The sequence below is a fragment of the Podarcis melisellensis genome, assembly GCF_964234715.1.
Source record: "Podarcis melisellensis genome assembly, chromosome: 3".
Classification (NCBI taxonomy): Eukaryota; Metazoa; Chordata; class Lepidosauria; order Squamata; family Lacertidae; genus Podarcis; species Podarcis melisellensis.
Window position 1 is genome coordinate 1390858 of NC_138530.1, and position 15445 is coordinate 1406302.

Below are 15445 nucleotides of genomic sequence, written 5' to 3' on the forward strand. Positions count from 1 at the left end.
AGCCCACCCGTGACGTCAGCAAGGCGCTCCCCTCCCTCCCTCCCTCCGCGGCTCCTCGCTCCCGCGGAGCCATCTTGGGAGAGGCAACAGACGACGACGCCTCTGGGCACGTGACGGCGTCGCGAGATCGGTCCCCCGTGACGTCACCAAGGCGCTCTCCTCCCTCCGCGGCTCCTCGCTCCCGCGGAGCCATCTTGGGAGAGGCAACGGACGCCGCCGCCTCTGGGCACGTGACAGCGTCGCGAGATCGGCCCTCCCGTGACGTCGGCGAGGCACCTCCCTCCCCCGTCGCCGGCATACGCGGAACGTACGGCATCCTCTGACGCGCGCGAACCTCCTGCGCCCAATTGGTAGCGAGCACTGTCACTCTTGGCATGGGGTCCAATAGGAGTCCTTTAATTCTTCCCGGTGCCCGCCTTCCCTATTGATTGATGGGCGGCGCCCGCCCACCCACTGTGCCTGGAAGCTTCTGATTGGGCGGGACTCGGGAGAAACCTCTGGAGGGCTGCAGGGGCTGTTCTCTCCTTGCGCCCGCCTCGCTGCCTCCGTCATTCCGCCGCCCGCTGCCCTAAGCGCCGGAAGGGGCGCTCTTCCTCCGTTTCTGCCCAGGCTTCGCTTTCCTCTGCCCTCCGCAGCCCTCTTTCCTTTTTTTTTTAATAAATAATATTTATTAAAGTTTTAAAGGTTACAAAAAGAAAAAGTAAAAACACCATATTAAACAAAAACAAAACAACACATCACAATAAGGGGGGGAAAAAGAAAGAAAAAAAAGAAAACAGAAAAAATAAAATCCATTAAAAAAACCACAACAAATCTCCCCATAACTTATCTTTCATTTGCTTGTTTCCTTGACCTCCTCACACCTCCCTTTTTTGTATTCTAGTTCAGTTAACTATTTCAGCAAATCCAATTTTTGTCCTGTAATTTATCTTAATATAATGTAACTTTACTTTCCCTCCTTTCACCAATTAACAGTCTGTTTTTTCCTAATCCTTTATAACATTTCTGCTAAAACCACATAACTTCATTCCAACATCCTTCTAACATTCATTAATTTTACAATGTTTCTGTAAAAAGTATTTAAATTTCTTCCAATCTTCCTCCACCGACTCTTCTCCCTGGTCGCTGCCCTCTTTCCTCTGCTGCTGAGCTTCTGGCTGAAATGCCAGGGACTTTGTCCCGCATCTCCATCTGTATCCTGCCAGCCTTTAGGAACATCAACGCATAGCTGTCCCCTCTAGAAAAATTAACCAATAAACTGAAACTGTTAGAACTGGATATGGAACAACTTGATTGGTTCAAAATTGGGAAAGGAGTACGGCAAGGCTGTATATTGTCTCCCTGCTTATTTAACTTATATGCAGAATTCATCATGCGAAAGGCTGGGCTGGATGAATCCCTAGCCAGAATTAAGATTGCCGGAATAAGTATCAACAACCTCAGATATGCAGATGACACAACCTTGATGGCAGAAAGTGAGGAGGAATTACAGAACCTTTTAATGAGGGTGAAAGAGGAGAGCGCCAAATATGGTCTGAAGCTCAACATCAAAAAAACGAAGATCATGGCCACTGGTCCCATCACCTCCTGGCAAATAGAAGGGGAAGAAATGGAGGCAGTGAGAGATTTTACTTTCTTGGGCTCCATGATCACTGCAGATGGTGACAGCAGCCACGAAATTAAAAGACGCCTGCTTCTTGGAAGAAGGGCAATGACAAACCTAGACATCATCTTAAAAAGCAGAGACATCACCTTGCCGACAAAGGTTCGCATAGTTAAAGCTCTGGTTTTCCCAGTAGTGATGTATGGAAGTGAGAGCTGGACCACAAAGAAGGCTGATCGCCGAAGAATGGATGCTTTTGAATTCTGGTGCTGGAGGAGACTCTTGAGAGTCCCATGGACTGCAAGAAGATCAAACCTCTCCATTCTGAAGGAAACCAGCCCTGAGTGCTCACTGGAAGGACAGATCCTCAAGCTGAGGCTCCAAGACTTTGGCCATGAGAAGAGAAGACTCCCTGGAGAAGACCCTGATGTTGGGAAAGATGGAGGGCACAAGGAGAAGGGGACGACAGAGGACGAGATGGTGGGACAGTGTTCTCGAAGCGACCAGCATGAGTTTGACCAAACTGCGGGAGGCAGTGGAGGACCGGGTCTCACTTCCATACATCCCTACTGGGAAAACCATAGCTTTAACTATATGGACTTTTGTTGGCAAGGTGATGTCTCTGCTTTTTAAGATGCTGTCTAGGTTTGTCATTGCTTTTCTCCCAAGAAGCAGGCGTCTTTTAATTTCGTGACTGCTGTCACCAGCTGCAGTGATCATGGAGCCCAAGAAAGTGAAATTTCCCACTGCCTCCATTTCTATTTCACTTAATATATGTAGTGTAGCAGGAACCCCCCCCACCCCAATCATTCTGTTTGTATAAACTTCACACACTCACACACTACATACGCCACATTTCTGTTATAAATTCATAGAAAATCAACCATACATCGGATTTGCACTGTTCCATTTTTATTTTACTCCATATGACAAGAACTAACAAAGGGGGGTGGCTTAGTCCTGGTCAGCCATAATCCCTTCACCTCTCAGCTCATACACAGGAGCCCTGCCCATGCCAACCCTGATGATCCCAGACAGAAGACAATCAAGATCACAAAGAACTTGCATATGGGAGTGGATTCAGCATGGACTGGAACAAAGGACAATGATCAGATCTTCCCTCTGGGGGCAGGAAACTGCAAACTCCCCTCTGTCACCTGGAAAGTACTCATGGGGAGGGGGAAAGGGGGAACCAGCCAGGTGACAAGACACTCAAGTTACCACCAACTCCTCCCACAACCCCTCCTTTCTGTAATATATGCATGATGTTTCTGGGGGTGGGCTAGACCTAGAGGGGGGGAAATTCAAAAGTTTTTATAAGACCTGGCACACTATTCTTCTGGGTCTTTCCTCTCTCCTGCAAGTGAGGGGAACACCCTGTTGCAACAGTTCAATAAAGGCCAAGCCTACAGGCTGCTGTTTTGCTCCAAGTTATCCTGGTTGGTGTCTTTGTTTTGTCCAAGGGAGCCCTCGGATTTTTCCTGTAACAGTAGGAACACAAGTGAACAGCAAAGAACCTGCACAAGCAACGCTGACACCGAAAGATAAAGCATCTCTTACTCCCCCCCTTGCAAATGCCCCCACTAAACACTTTGCCCCCCCCCATTCCTTCCTATCTCTAGCTCCTCCCTGGCCCCGCCCCTGCCCCGCCCCCTTCCTGAGCCTCGCCGGCCACCGTCGGCGCCTCCCGCTCCCGCCAAGATTCAAACGGAGGCAGCTGCGCAGGGAGCGGGCGGCGTCCGGCTCTCCCAGGTGGGGGGAAGATCCAAGGAGGCGCGGGGGTCGCAGAGGGAGGGGGCGTCGGGCGACACCCCCCTTCAAAACGCACGAACAAGGAAAGGGAGGAAAAGCGACCCCAGGAGGTCGCCCCCCCAAGTTCCCAAGGAAGGGGGTGTGATGATGGGGGGGTCTTTGGATTGCGCAGGGCCTTGGGGGGCTCGCAAGCCCTGTCCCCCCAGCTCCTCCCCCAGCTCCTCCCCTAACTGTCCCCCATCCTCCCCTAATTGCCCCCCCAGATCCTCCCCTGTCCCCCCATCCGCCCCTAACTGTCCCTCCATCCTCCCCTAACTGTCCCCCCCCATCCTCCCAAACCTCCCCCACAGCTTTTTATTTTGGGGGTTGCAAAGGACCCTGGCTGGGGGGGGGGCAGTTCATTTAGGGATTTCCTCCCAGCCCCTGTGGAAATTAGAAACCTAGAAGAGGTTCCCTCCCCGGGACATGGGACTTCAGGGGGCGGTTCGTAGGATTGGGGGGTCGTGGTGGTCATGTATGGGAAAGTGGGATGCAGTGGGTTTGCACGAGCCCCAGTCCCTACCATATAAAGGGACCCCTGACCATTAGGTTTTTAATCAGAGATTGGATGGCCATCTGTCATGGATGCTTCAGCTGAGATTCCTGCATTGCAGAGGGTTGGACTAGATGCCCCTTAGGGGTCCCTTCTAACGCTACAATCACAAGCTGACTTGTGGGAAAATAGCTGTGCTAACCCCACATAAAGGTAAAGGGACCCCTGACCATTAGGTCCAGTCGTGGCCGACTCTGGGGTTGCGGCGCTCATCTCACTTTATTGGCCGAGGGAGCCAGCAAACAGCTTCCGGGTCAGGTGGCCAGCAGGACTAAGCCGCTTCTGGCGAACCAGAGCAGCACATGGAAACGCCGTTTGCCTTCCCGCCGCAGCAGTACCTATTTATCTACTTGCACTTTGACGTGCTTTGGAACTGCTAGGTTGGCAGGAGCAGGAACCGAGCAACGGGAGCTCACCCCGTTGCGGGGATTCGAACCGCCAACCTTCTGATCGGCAAGTCCTAGGCTCTGTGGTTTAACCCACAGTGCCACCCGCGTCCCATAGCTGTCAACTTATCCCTTTTCTTGCGAGGAATCCTATTCGGTATAAGGGAACTTCCCTTTAAAAAAGGGGAACATTGACAGCTATGGTCCCTACACACCCACATCCCGAATGCTGCCAAAACTCCTCACCACCAACACCTTTAATTTTTATGATTGAAAGTTGTTTAAAACTGCTTTTAACGTGGGGTTTTAAGTGCCCTAACCCATCTTGGGAACTTAGGGTTGAATGGTGGGTAGATAATGGCGATGATAACTGGGGGGGAAAGCAATTGGGACTGTAATAACTCTTCTCTCTCTCCCCACAGAATAATTCTCAGCCATGGATGTGGAAACTGCTTTCAAGACCCCTAGCAAGCCACCTGGGGGGAAGAGATCAGGTGAGGCGATGCTTTGTCGATGTGTGTTAGGGACACACATTGTCCCTAACACACAGGCAAAATTGGGTGCTCATTTGAACTATAAATGCTTCCCTCTATAATAAATAACAAGAGGAAAGATTAAAAAAACTTTTTTATTAAAAGATGATCCAAAAAGAACTCCCTTAAGAGAATCAAGTCTTTTTGTCTGAAGACAGTCTTTAAAAGAATCTTTAAACATCTTTATAGATGTTTTCCTCTGTGTTAGAGATGGGGAATCTGTGCCCAGAATCTCTGAGCACTGGCCACCTAATAATAATAATAATAATAATAATAATAATAATAATTTATTATTTATACTCCTCCCATCTGGCTGGGTTTCCCCAGCCACTCTGGGCAGCTTCCAACTGAATATTAAAAACAATACAGCACCAGACATTTAAAACCTCTCTAAACAGGGCCGCCTTCAGTTGTTTTTTAAAAGTAAAATACTTGTTTATTGCCTTTACATCTGCTGGGAGGGTGTTCCACAGGGCAGGTGCCACCACCAAGAAGGCCCTCTGCCTGGTTCCCTGTAGCTTTGCTTCTTGCAGTGAGGGAACTGCCAGAAGGCCCTCAGTGCTGGACCTCAGTGTCTGGGTAGAACGATGGGGGTGGAGAGGCTCCTTCAGGTATACAGGACCGAGGCTGTTGGCTTGGATTCATGGGATTTGGCATCCAACCACATCTTGAGGGCCACAGAGCCCCCATCCCTGCTGTAGCTAAATCTCCCTGGAAGAAGCAGATGAGAGGTTTTTTGTTTTGCTGCTACTGCTATTCTCCAGGGCAATGAGTGAATGGTCTCTAAATATTGGGACTACAGGTCCCATCATGCTTCACCATTGGCCATAGTGGGTGGGGCAGGAGGAGGCTGAAGTGGAGACCGTCTGAGGGCACAAGTTTGGGGAAAGCTGGTTGGAAGGATTCAAATGGAGTCTTGCCATACCCTACTCTGTTTGAAAAACTTGTAACAGGGGGGGGTTTGCATTCCTTAAGAAGGGGAAGAAAGTATCAGGTGTCTTACTGTTCCGTTGTCTATGGAAAACACATGGGGTGGCGATCTTTCTATTTCAAAATTTTTTTTATTGGTTTTCACAACATTATAAAGAAACAAACACATAAGACAAACAATCATAAATCATAGCCTTATTAAAAATTACACTTATTAACATTGTTAAGTGACTTCTTCGCATCCCCTTGGTTGAATTTCATTGCATATCCTTTTAACGGTTTTCCAATTCACAGTTCTTATAAAATTTAACTTAAACATTAAAACCCTTAAATCTTCACATTATGAAATTAAGCATATTAATTCATCACTTAACATAAATAAAATCCTAAGCCAATTAAGTATCTGCAAGCTGTTTTCAGTTAATTTAACTTAATATATTTAACTAAGTAATCATTAAATTTAATCCACTCTTCCTGATACTCCTCCTCTTTCTGGTCGCGGACTCTTCCGGTTAGTTCAGCTAGCTCCAAAAAATCCATCATCTTCATCTGCCATTCTTCTATTGTTGGTAATTCTTGGGTTTTCCACTTTTTACATGGGGTGGCAATCTTTCTTGCATGTCTAATAACAAAAGCAACATCTCTGTTTTTGGAAATACAGGGCAGAGTGGCTCTTCACCCTCCATAGCTATTCCGGCCTCTCCCTTCATGCAGAAGCTTGGGTATGGAACTGGAGTCAATGTTTATCTTATGAAAAGGTAAGTTGTCTTAAAGGATGGTGGGGACTTCAAGCAGCAAGATTGATATTGCCAAGTGGAGTGGATTTATGCTGCTGGGGGCTGGGAAAGAATATGTATTTATTAAATGTGTTATCTTGCCCCTTCCTCCCGAAGGAGCCCAGGGCACATTGGAGTTAAAACTCAAAATGAAACAAGTGCAATTAAAAAAATAAAACAATTGCTTCTAGAAACAGATACTCTCAAGGGTAGTACCCGTATTTTTCGCTCTATAACACGCACCCGACCATAACATGCACATAGTTTTTAGAGGAGGAAAACAAGAAAAAAATATTCTAAACGAAACAGTGGATGTATGATTTTTGTGGTTCATGCTGTGGCCACAGACATGTGATCTGACAGTGAGTTTGGAGTAGCCCAATGCAAAAATCCTGAGGATCCATGTGGATCCATGCTTTGTAACCACGTTTTTGCACCACTGCGGCCCCAGGCAACAGTGGGTGCGTGATTTTTTTGGTGCAAGATGTAGCCATGAACATGCTATGTGATCTGATGGTGAATTTGGGGTGACCCAGTGCAAAAATCCTGAGGATCCATGTGGATCTGTGCTTTGTAACCACGTTTTAAGTGGGGAGGGAAGGAAAAGCACTCAAGGGACAAGGAACACGCCTGGGGTGGGTGGAGAAGGATGCTGTTAATAATGCAGAAGAGGGGTATAAGGGGGGAAGGCTCCTCTCCTTTCCCACTTTAAAGCCTTTAAAGCAAGCAGGCTCTGCTTTTCTCCCTCCTCCCTGCTCATCCCTGGCTTAGCGAGCTGAAAAACTTTGCTGCTATGTAGCGAGCTGAGTGGGGAGGAGAGAGGGACAGAGAGCCTGCTTGCTTTAAAGGAACCAACCGGACAGGAGCCGCTTACACTCGCGGCTCGTCTCCTCTCTGTCCCTATCTCCTCCCCACTCAGCGTCTCTTCTCCCGCTTTGCTGCTTCAAAGGAGGAGGAGGGAAGGAAGGGGAACCATGGATCCTCTGCTCACGACTGCAGCAGATCCCCCCCTCCTGCCACCCGTAGGAATTCCCTCCATAACGCGCACAGACATTTCCCCTTACTTTCGAGGAGGAAAAAAGTGAGTGTTATGGTGCAAAAAATACGGTAATTTAAAGGCTGCCAGGAATATTTGGTTTAGTAAAGCACCTGCCAGATTTGGGGTAGAGAAGGCGGTCTCCCCTGGGTCTATATGCCTATTTGGGTGAGTTGTCTTTCCCTGTGGCTCAGATGCTGGAAACACTTAACTGCTGTGCAGGCTAATTCATATGGAGTCTCCTGGTGGTTCTTAATATGTACTGCAATCTGGATTGACTGAGGATCTGAAAGGAGTTCTGGACCGTTTCCTCCTAAATGTCATAATAATATGGCCTCTGGTTAAAACTGATTCAATCTGCTACGTCGGCCGTCCTCAGAGTAGGAAGAAAACACATTACTGTGGTCCAAGAAATCTGGTTTGCCCAGATCCCTTTCTCTGATTTCCATAGTTTGCTTCCAGGTCTCCCAAAGGCATCTCTTGCTCTCCCTGGGCTGTGAAGAAAATCAATCTCAAGTGTGACGCCAGCCGGAGAAGTACATATCAGCAAAGGCTGAATGAAGAAGCAAAGATTCTAAAAACCCTTCAGCACCCAAACATTGTGGGTAAGCTTTGAATGGGGGGAAATGGGGGGGTCCTCATTCAGACCTATTAGCCAGAGGCTGATATTTCCCAGGTTGATATTTGCCTATGTGCAGAATTGCAGGAGCCTGCAGCCTCAATATGGGCCAGACATAACTGGCATTAAAGAGAGGGCCCACTGTTCTGTCCCATGGGAATGTAGCAGTGGGAAGGGTTGGCGGTTGTAGACCAGCTGCGGACTGCCAGGCTATGGCATGTTGAAGAAGCCTGCGTTTAAGCCCATGAGGATCTCTGTGCCAACGGGATGGAGGTGGCTCTTCTAAATTATTCAGGGGTGTCCAAGCAGCTTTTGTTCCCTAGCTGTAAAATGTGAATAGGGAACCTGCCTCAACTAGTGGCTGGGAATTGCAAATCACCCTACCAACTTGCCTGTCCATTGAAGTGATCTTTGGATGCTCTTCCACGTTCTCCACCATCGGAGTTAAAATGGGTGATGAGCTGAGAGCCTTCTTGATGGTGGTGCCCTGTTTTTCTCCCTAGGGAGGCATAAAGGTAAAGGGACCCCTGACCATGAGGTCCAGTCGTGGCCGACTCTGGGGTTGTGGTGCTCATCTCGCTTTACTGGCCAAGGGAGCCAGCGTAAGCTTCCGGGTCATGTGGCCAGCATGACTAAGCCGTTTCTGGCGCACGGAAATGCTGTTTACCTTCCCGTCGGAGTGGTACCTATTTATCTACTTGCACTCTGACGTGCTTTCGAACTGCTAGGTTGGCAGGAGCAGGGACCAAGCAACGGGAGCTCACCCCGGCGCAAGGATTTGATCTGCCGACCTGATCGGCAAGTCCTAGGCTCTGTGGTTTAACCCACAGTGGCACCCACATCCTAGCGCCACCCGCGTCCTAGGGAGGCATATGTAGTTGCAAAATTTTTATCATTATTATTTTATTTTATCCTTATTTTTATCCAAGGTGTACTTTTAATACCATTACGGTTGTACCTAGGTTCTCAAATGCCTTGGTACTTGTACGTTTTGGCTCCTGAATGCTGAAAACCTGGAAGTATTCCAGTTTTGAAGCGGTCTTTGGAATGTGGACGTCCAACGCGACTTCTGCAGCTTCCGATTGAGTGCAGGAAGCTCCTGCAGCCAATTGGAAGCTGTGCCTTGGTTTTCGAACGTTTTTGGAAGTCAAACAGACTTCCGGAATGGATTACATTCGAGAACCAAGGTACGACTGTATTATAAATATGTGTTATCTTTTATCTTGTATTGAAACAGCGCTAGAAACTTCATCAATAAAATAGGAATACTTGAACATGGGGGAAATTGTGTAACAAGGATAAAACCTGGGAATAACTGCAATGGGGGCTGGTATTAAATGGAGATGGCTTTTCTGGCCCATAAACAAATGGCTGTGCGCTTGTCTTTGAAGGCTACCGTGCGTTTGCAGAAGCTAAAGATGGGAGCATGTGCCTGGCCATGGAATACGGGGGAGAAAAGTCTCTCAATGACCTAATTGAAGAAAGGAACACAAAACATCTGGGGCCCTTTCCAGCTGCCACCATCCTGAAAGTTGCCTTGCACATGGCAAGGGGCCTGAAGGTAGGTCTCTGGAGGTTGGCATGTGATGCTGTAGCGACGGGAGAGTCATTGGTCTCGAGAAAACTAGCTTGGCTAAAAGGCTTCTCTGGTTCTGAAGCAAAGGGAAGAGTCTCTCTCAGAGGGAAGTGACTGTCTGAGGTTGGAGTGCCAGGGATAAGAGGTCCCTAGGGACCGCGGGAGACAAATAAGAAGGTCCAGTTCACAGTGGGAGCAACAAACTGAAGGGGGCAAACGGAATTGGACTGGGCGAGACTGGTTGGAAAGCCCCTTAGAATGCAGAGTGGTGATGTCAGATGCTGATGGTGGTTGCTTGTGAGTAACCAGGCAGGACTCCAACCTGTCTTTTACAGGTTTTATTGCGCAAACTACCATATTTTTTCCTCTATAAGACTCACTTTTTCCCTCCTAAAAAGTAAGGGGAAATGTGTGTGCGTCTTATGGAGCGAAAGCAGGCTGCGCAGCTATCCCAGAAGCCAGAACAGCAAGAGGGATTGCTGCTTTTGCTGCATAGCGATCCCTCTTGCTGTTCTGGCTTCTGAGATTCAGAATATTTTTTTCTTGTTTTCCTCCTCCAAAAAATAGGTGTGTCTTGTGGTCTGGTGCGTCCTATAGAGCGAAAAAGACGGTATTTACAGTGCAGATCCTACCAAGTTCATGTCTTTCTCAGTCTCTTGCAGAATCTGGGAGTGGCCCCTTCCGGCTTCTCCCCCAACATAAGAACTTCGGCACCCTAAGCCTCCTCCTCCCCTCTTTGCGTTTCACCCTTCTGCGCAAGCTGGGCAACGGATGTGGCGTGCATCCCTCCTGGCCAGCCTGGCGAGGTGGGGCGCTGAGGCTCTCAGCAGCATCCTCAAGCCCTTTCCTCGCTTGGCTGGCCCCTTCCCTCTCTTCTCCACTGGAGGTGTGGCTTTCCCCACCGCAGGAAGAGGTGTCAGCATCGCCCTTGAGCCAGTGCACCAACTGGACTCATGCACCTCAACCCCGACTGGGCTAGGCGAGCTGGGTAGCACTGCCAGAGACCTCCTTTCTCACAGGAACAGGTCACAGTGCTGTGGACTCACAGCTTGGAGCTGAGAGCACCGGATTCACTGTCTCAATAATACAGTCGTTGCGCAGCAGAGTTTTGCAGAGTCTTGCAGAGTATACATCTCCACTCGGAGAGCAGCTCTGTAGAATATCTTCCTTTTATTCTGTAACTACAACTATGATACAAAACTATATACAGAGCTGAATATTCTAAGCATAAATCAATGCTACACTGAGAGTCTGCAGCTGCTCTTAGCAGCAACCTTATCTCTAGACACGATCTCTAACACTCTCTCCCTACAATACACTGACTGACTGACTCTCACACTCACACACAGATGTGGTGCTGGGCAGAATAAGTAGATAGCAGGACACGCCTCCTCCTCTCTGGAGAGTCAGCAGAGATCATCAGGAGATTCTTGGGTATGGGAGGGGTGAAATCTCAAGAGGAACAGCTCCTCAGGAGTTTCGGAGGCTCTCTGTATCCCTGCCTCCCTCCCCTGTTCTGACGGCAGTCCCCCGACAGGTGATATAATGTCCACTGCTGCAAGGCTGGTGGTCTGTTGCACAGTCAATTAGTTTCAGCAGTAATAACTTATGTATAGCACATGGAAGCGATGTGGCCCCTATTTACAAAGAGTGGCATGGAACCAGGGCAGGAATTTCAGGAGGACAGTTGAGTAGGGATGACTTGACAGAAGGAGAGGAATTTGGCAGAGGTGTCCTGAGGAAGTCATTGGGGGGGGGTTACAGTTAGCTAGGTGAGTTACCTGGCTTGTCACCTTATGTTGGTCACATGCCTTTTTAACATTTCTGTTTCTTGGCAATGCTGGCACCATCGCAAGCTGCTTTAACTCACTTACTGACGCTATGCGTCTCCTTTGAAGGTACCCCATTGCAGGATTTTAAATTGGGGTGTCTACCAGCATCTACTTTGCTTAAAGATGAGGCCTTTCCAAGATGTGTGGTCCAAGGATCCTGCATGAATTAGGGCAGGATCCCTAAAAGCGAGGGGCCTTGAATCTCTACTCTTCGCTTTAACAGTGCCTGGCACTGTTGAGGTGAAAACTTGAGAGGCATTTCCTGAAGAGAGACTTGCATTAATGCCCACACCTGCTTTGAAATTATCTTTCGGTTCTGATTCCCTTTGGTAGCAAGGCACTCATCCTAACCTCTGCCTTTCAGTATCTACACAACGACAAGAACTTGCTTCACGGTGACATCAAATCTTCCAATGTTGTCATCAAAGGTGACTTTGAGTCAATAAAGATCTGCGACGTGGGCGTTTCACTGCCTCTGGATGAGAATATGACGGGTATGTGTGGCATCTTTTAATGTCCTATGGCTGCTGTCCCAATGGCCAAGGCCTCTTTGCTGCATCCTCCCTTCTGCTTTCTGCCCCTGCATCTCTGCGTCTGCCTTTGCTCTGCTTTACTCCTGGCAACTGGGAGGTGTGCACCAGGTCATGAGGATGGTTGTTGATATCTTGATTTGGATTATGTTTCCATGCAGTGAGTGACCCAGAAGCTCATTATATTGGCACGGAGCCCTGGAAGCCCAAGGAAACTCTGGAGGGAGATGGCCCCATCACCGACAAGGCTGACATCTTTGCATTTGGGCTTACACTCTGGGAAATGATGACTCTCTCGATACCTCATCTTAACCTGGAGGAAGAAGATGAAGGTGTGTTTGTGCTTCCTTTGGGTCCAGCCGAGTGCAGACTTACTCATGAAGCTGGCTTTCTGTTGGACCAAGCTTTCTATGGTCTTGGGGAACAGGCTCTGGGCTAAGGACTTTTGAGCATTATTTTGCAGCCCAATACTTTGAAGATTTACTGTATTTTTCGCTCCATAAGACGCACCTAGTTTTTAGAGGAGGAAAACAAGGAAAAAATATTCTGAACGAAACAGTGGATGTATGATTTTTGTGGTTCATGCTGTGGCCACAGACATGATATGTGATTTGACAGTGAGTTTGGGGTAACCCAAATAAAAAATCCTGAGAATCCATGTGGATCCGTGCTTTGTAACCATGTTTTTGCGTCATTTCGGCCCCACGAAACAGTGGGTGTGTGATTTTTTTGGATGCAGGCTGTAGCCATGGACATGCTATGTAATCTGATGGTGAATTTGGGGTGACCCAATGTAAAAATCCTGAGGATCCATGTGCTTTTACCTTCCCCCTCCCAGGCAGCCTCCTTTATCGCTAGTGTCCCTTATCTCCCTCCCGCTCACTTGCCGATCAGCTGCTTTGTTTCAACACCCCCTTCCCTCTTTTTTTTTTTTAAGCACCACCTGCTTTTTGCCCCTGGGCAATTTGGCTCAAGGGACCACACATTAGCTCCATAAGACGCACAGACTTACTTTTTAGGAGGAAAAACGTGCGTATTATGGAGCGAAAAATACGGTAAGACAACTTCTACTCAGTTGTACTTATTTAACATTTCCAAGGGATAAGAGAAATACTTTTGTGTGTGTTGAGTCCGCTTGAGTTTTGCATTTTAAAAAGATCCTCAAGTGATTTAATTTTGTGCCTTTCCTAGAGTATGCTCCTTCTATCCCATTTCCCTCCTCGTTCGATACCAGCATAGCAACCGTGAGGGCCTTTATTTCATCTGCTGACTGGCTTGCTCTGGCCTGTTTGTCTCCGTAGAGTCTTCTTTTGATGAAGATGACTTTGATGAAGATGCTTATTACGCTGCCCTTGGGACTCGTCCGCCACTCAACATGGAAGAGCTGGATCCTTCCTACCAAAAGGTCATTGAGCTGTTTTCTCTCTGCACTATGGAGGAGCCGGAAAAGCGCCCTGCCGCTGCACATATCGTGGATGTTTTGGAGGCGGAAGGATCCATACAATAAGTGCGCTCTTCTACAACCCTGCACTACTGTGGCAGCTTCATTTTCTTTTAGAAGTTTCTTTTATTGCTTTCTGTGTAGTGTTCATACATGGGGATATGGACTTTTAGCTTCCCATAGTTTTATATTAGAACTGGGTTTTTTTAACAAGGTTTCATTTCAAGCTATTTAGACGCTGACTGTAAATATTCCGTATTCCACAAAGTTGTGTCTTAAGACACACACACACACGCCCTTAGCTGATGCTTAGCAGCCTTGTAGTTAGTTTTTCAGTATTGTAAATATAAAGCAACTTGGTCAGGTCTTTCAGTTCCCTTCCCTGCTCCTCCTCTTGTTCTGGTTGTGTTTACGTTGTTCATTTTGATCTTGACTTGTGTTCAGAACATTTGTGGCTGTTGAAATAAAACCTTTCAAACTTGTCAGTTTGGCACAAAAACTGGTTTATTTTCTTGTTTAGAAAATGGCTGTTTGGCAGTGAGGTGATGTTCCTTGTATCTGATGTGTGCATGCACATGAAAGCTCATACCAATAACAAACTTAGTTTGTCTCTAAGATGCTACTGGAAGGAATTTTTTTTTGGGGGGGTGATGTTCCTTGGTTATCTTTCGGCTTTGCACCACCCATGCACCCGCGTTCTCATTCTTGTGGCCGCTGGTTTCAAACTGGGCTCTCCTGTCTGATGTAAAGCCAGGTCCCTCTGCATTCAACTACTTGTTGGGCTAAGGATCAAGACAGTCTGGGTTTCATTCCCAGATGAGTCCAAACCTCCAAGGAGCTTGTTAGGTAGGAAGTTGAAATCCAGTACCTTTGTTAGTATACTCCCAGTTCTTACAACACGCTTGGGGGTCAAAACTAGACAAGACAGCTGAGATGGTGGAGTTGAGTCTTAGATTTGTTAATTACTGAGGAGAAACTGGGACAAATATTGGGGTGTTCCTATTCCAGATCGTTCATGTAGGGTGGGATAGAACTCTGCAATGGCAAACAAAATGGCATGACAGCCATACAGGCACACAAAATTTAGCTGTTTATATGCTGATGCCATAAGGCTCTGAGCCAAGATGGGGAAACTACGTAGTGTTTGGTACAGAATACAGTGGTACCTCGGGTTAAGTACTTAATTCGTTCTGGATGTCCGTTCCTAACCTGAAACTGTTCTTAACCTGAAGCACCACTTTAGCTAATGGGGCTTCCTGCTGCTTCCATGCTGCTGGAGCACAATTTCTGTTCTCATCCTGAAGCAAAGTTCTTAACCTGAAGCACTATTTCTGGATTAGCAGAGTCTGTAACCTGAAGCGTATGTAACCCAAGGTACCACTGTAGTGGATATAAAAGCAGCGTAGGTTATAGAAGACAATCCCACCTCATGCACAAGACATCTGAAAGGATTCCATGTGGGGATTAGGACCACAATACTGGAGGGTTTTGTTTCAGAGATTCTACTCTGATAAACCCAGAAGCAGCCTCCTTCATTTGAATCTGACACAAACTGCTACAAGAGATGATGTTCCCACATAAAAAACTCCTTAAATTCATCATAAGCTGTTCAGTCACTCTAACAGGTGTATTTGTGATGTTAGTGTTCTATAACCTCAATGGCATTGCTCTGGCCCCCACTTAAAGGAGTAAAACAAGTAAGAGTTGCATTGGTGCACCAACTTCCTGAAAATGAAAGCAATCCCTTGCTACTCCAGCTTGATAGGAGTTTTAAACCCTTCTGGCAAAAATCCCATTTTCAGCAAACAGGCTGTATGTGTAGCAGAAAATTAGCTCAAG

At 47.5% G+C, this 15445-nt stretch overlaps 1 protein-coding gene across 1 annotated transcript; it reads left to right on the forward strand.

Annotated features, from left to right (window-relative positions):
• Positions 1-3251: 3251 nt before the first annotated feature.
• On the forward strand, positions 3252-14038 carry PBK (PDZ binding kinase). Its single transcript, XM_081904331.1, has 8 exons — positions 3252-3355; positions 4756-4827; positions 6458-6554; positions 8071-8213; positions 9619-9788; positions 12000-12129; positions 12327-12497; positions 13467-14038. Exons 2-8 carry the CDS (start codon positions 4770-4772, stop codon positions 13670-13672), a joined length of 975 nt encoding a protein of 324 aa, XP_081760457.1. The 5' UTR covers positions 3252-3355; positions 4756-4769; the 3' UTR covers positions 13673-14038.
• The last annotated feature ends 1407 nt before the right edge of the window (positions 14039-15445 follow it).

What these genes read in the sequence shown, in the direction of transcription:
- PBK (XM_081904331.1), top strand. Translation starts at nt 4,770, where the DNA reads ATGGATGTGGAAACTGCTTTCAAGACCCCTAGCAAGCCACCTGGGGGG. An exon ending in AATGTTTATCTTATGAAAAG is followed by an intron (nt 6,555 to 8,070) that starts GTAAGTTGTCTT and finishes GTTTGCTTCCAG; the next exon opens with GTCTCCCAAAGGCATCTCTT. An exon ending in TCAGCACCCAAACATTGTGG is followed by an intron (nt 8,214 to 9,618) that starts GTAAGCTTTGAA and finishes TTGTCTTTGAAG; the next exon opens with GCTACCGTGCGTTTGCAGAA.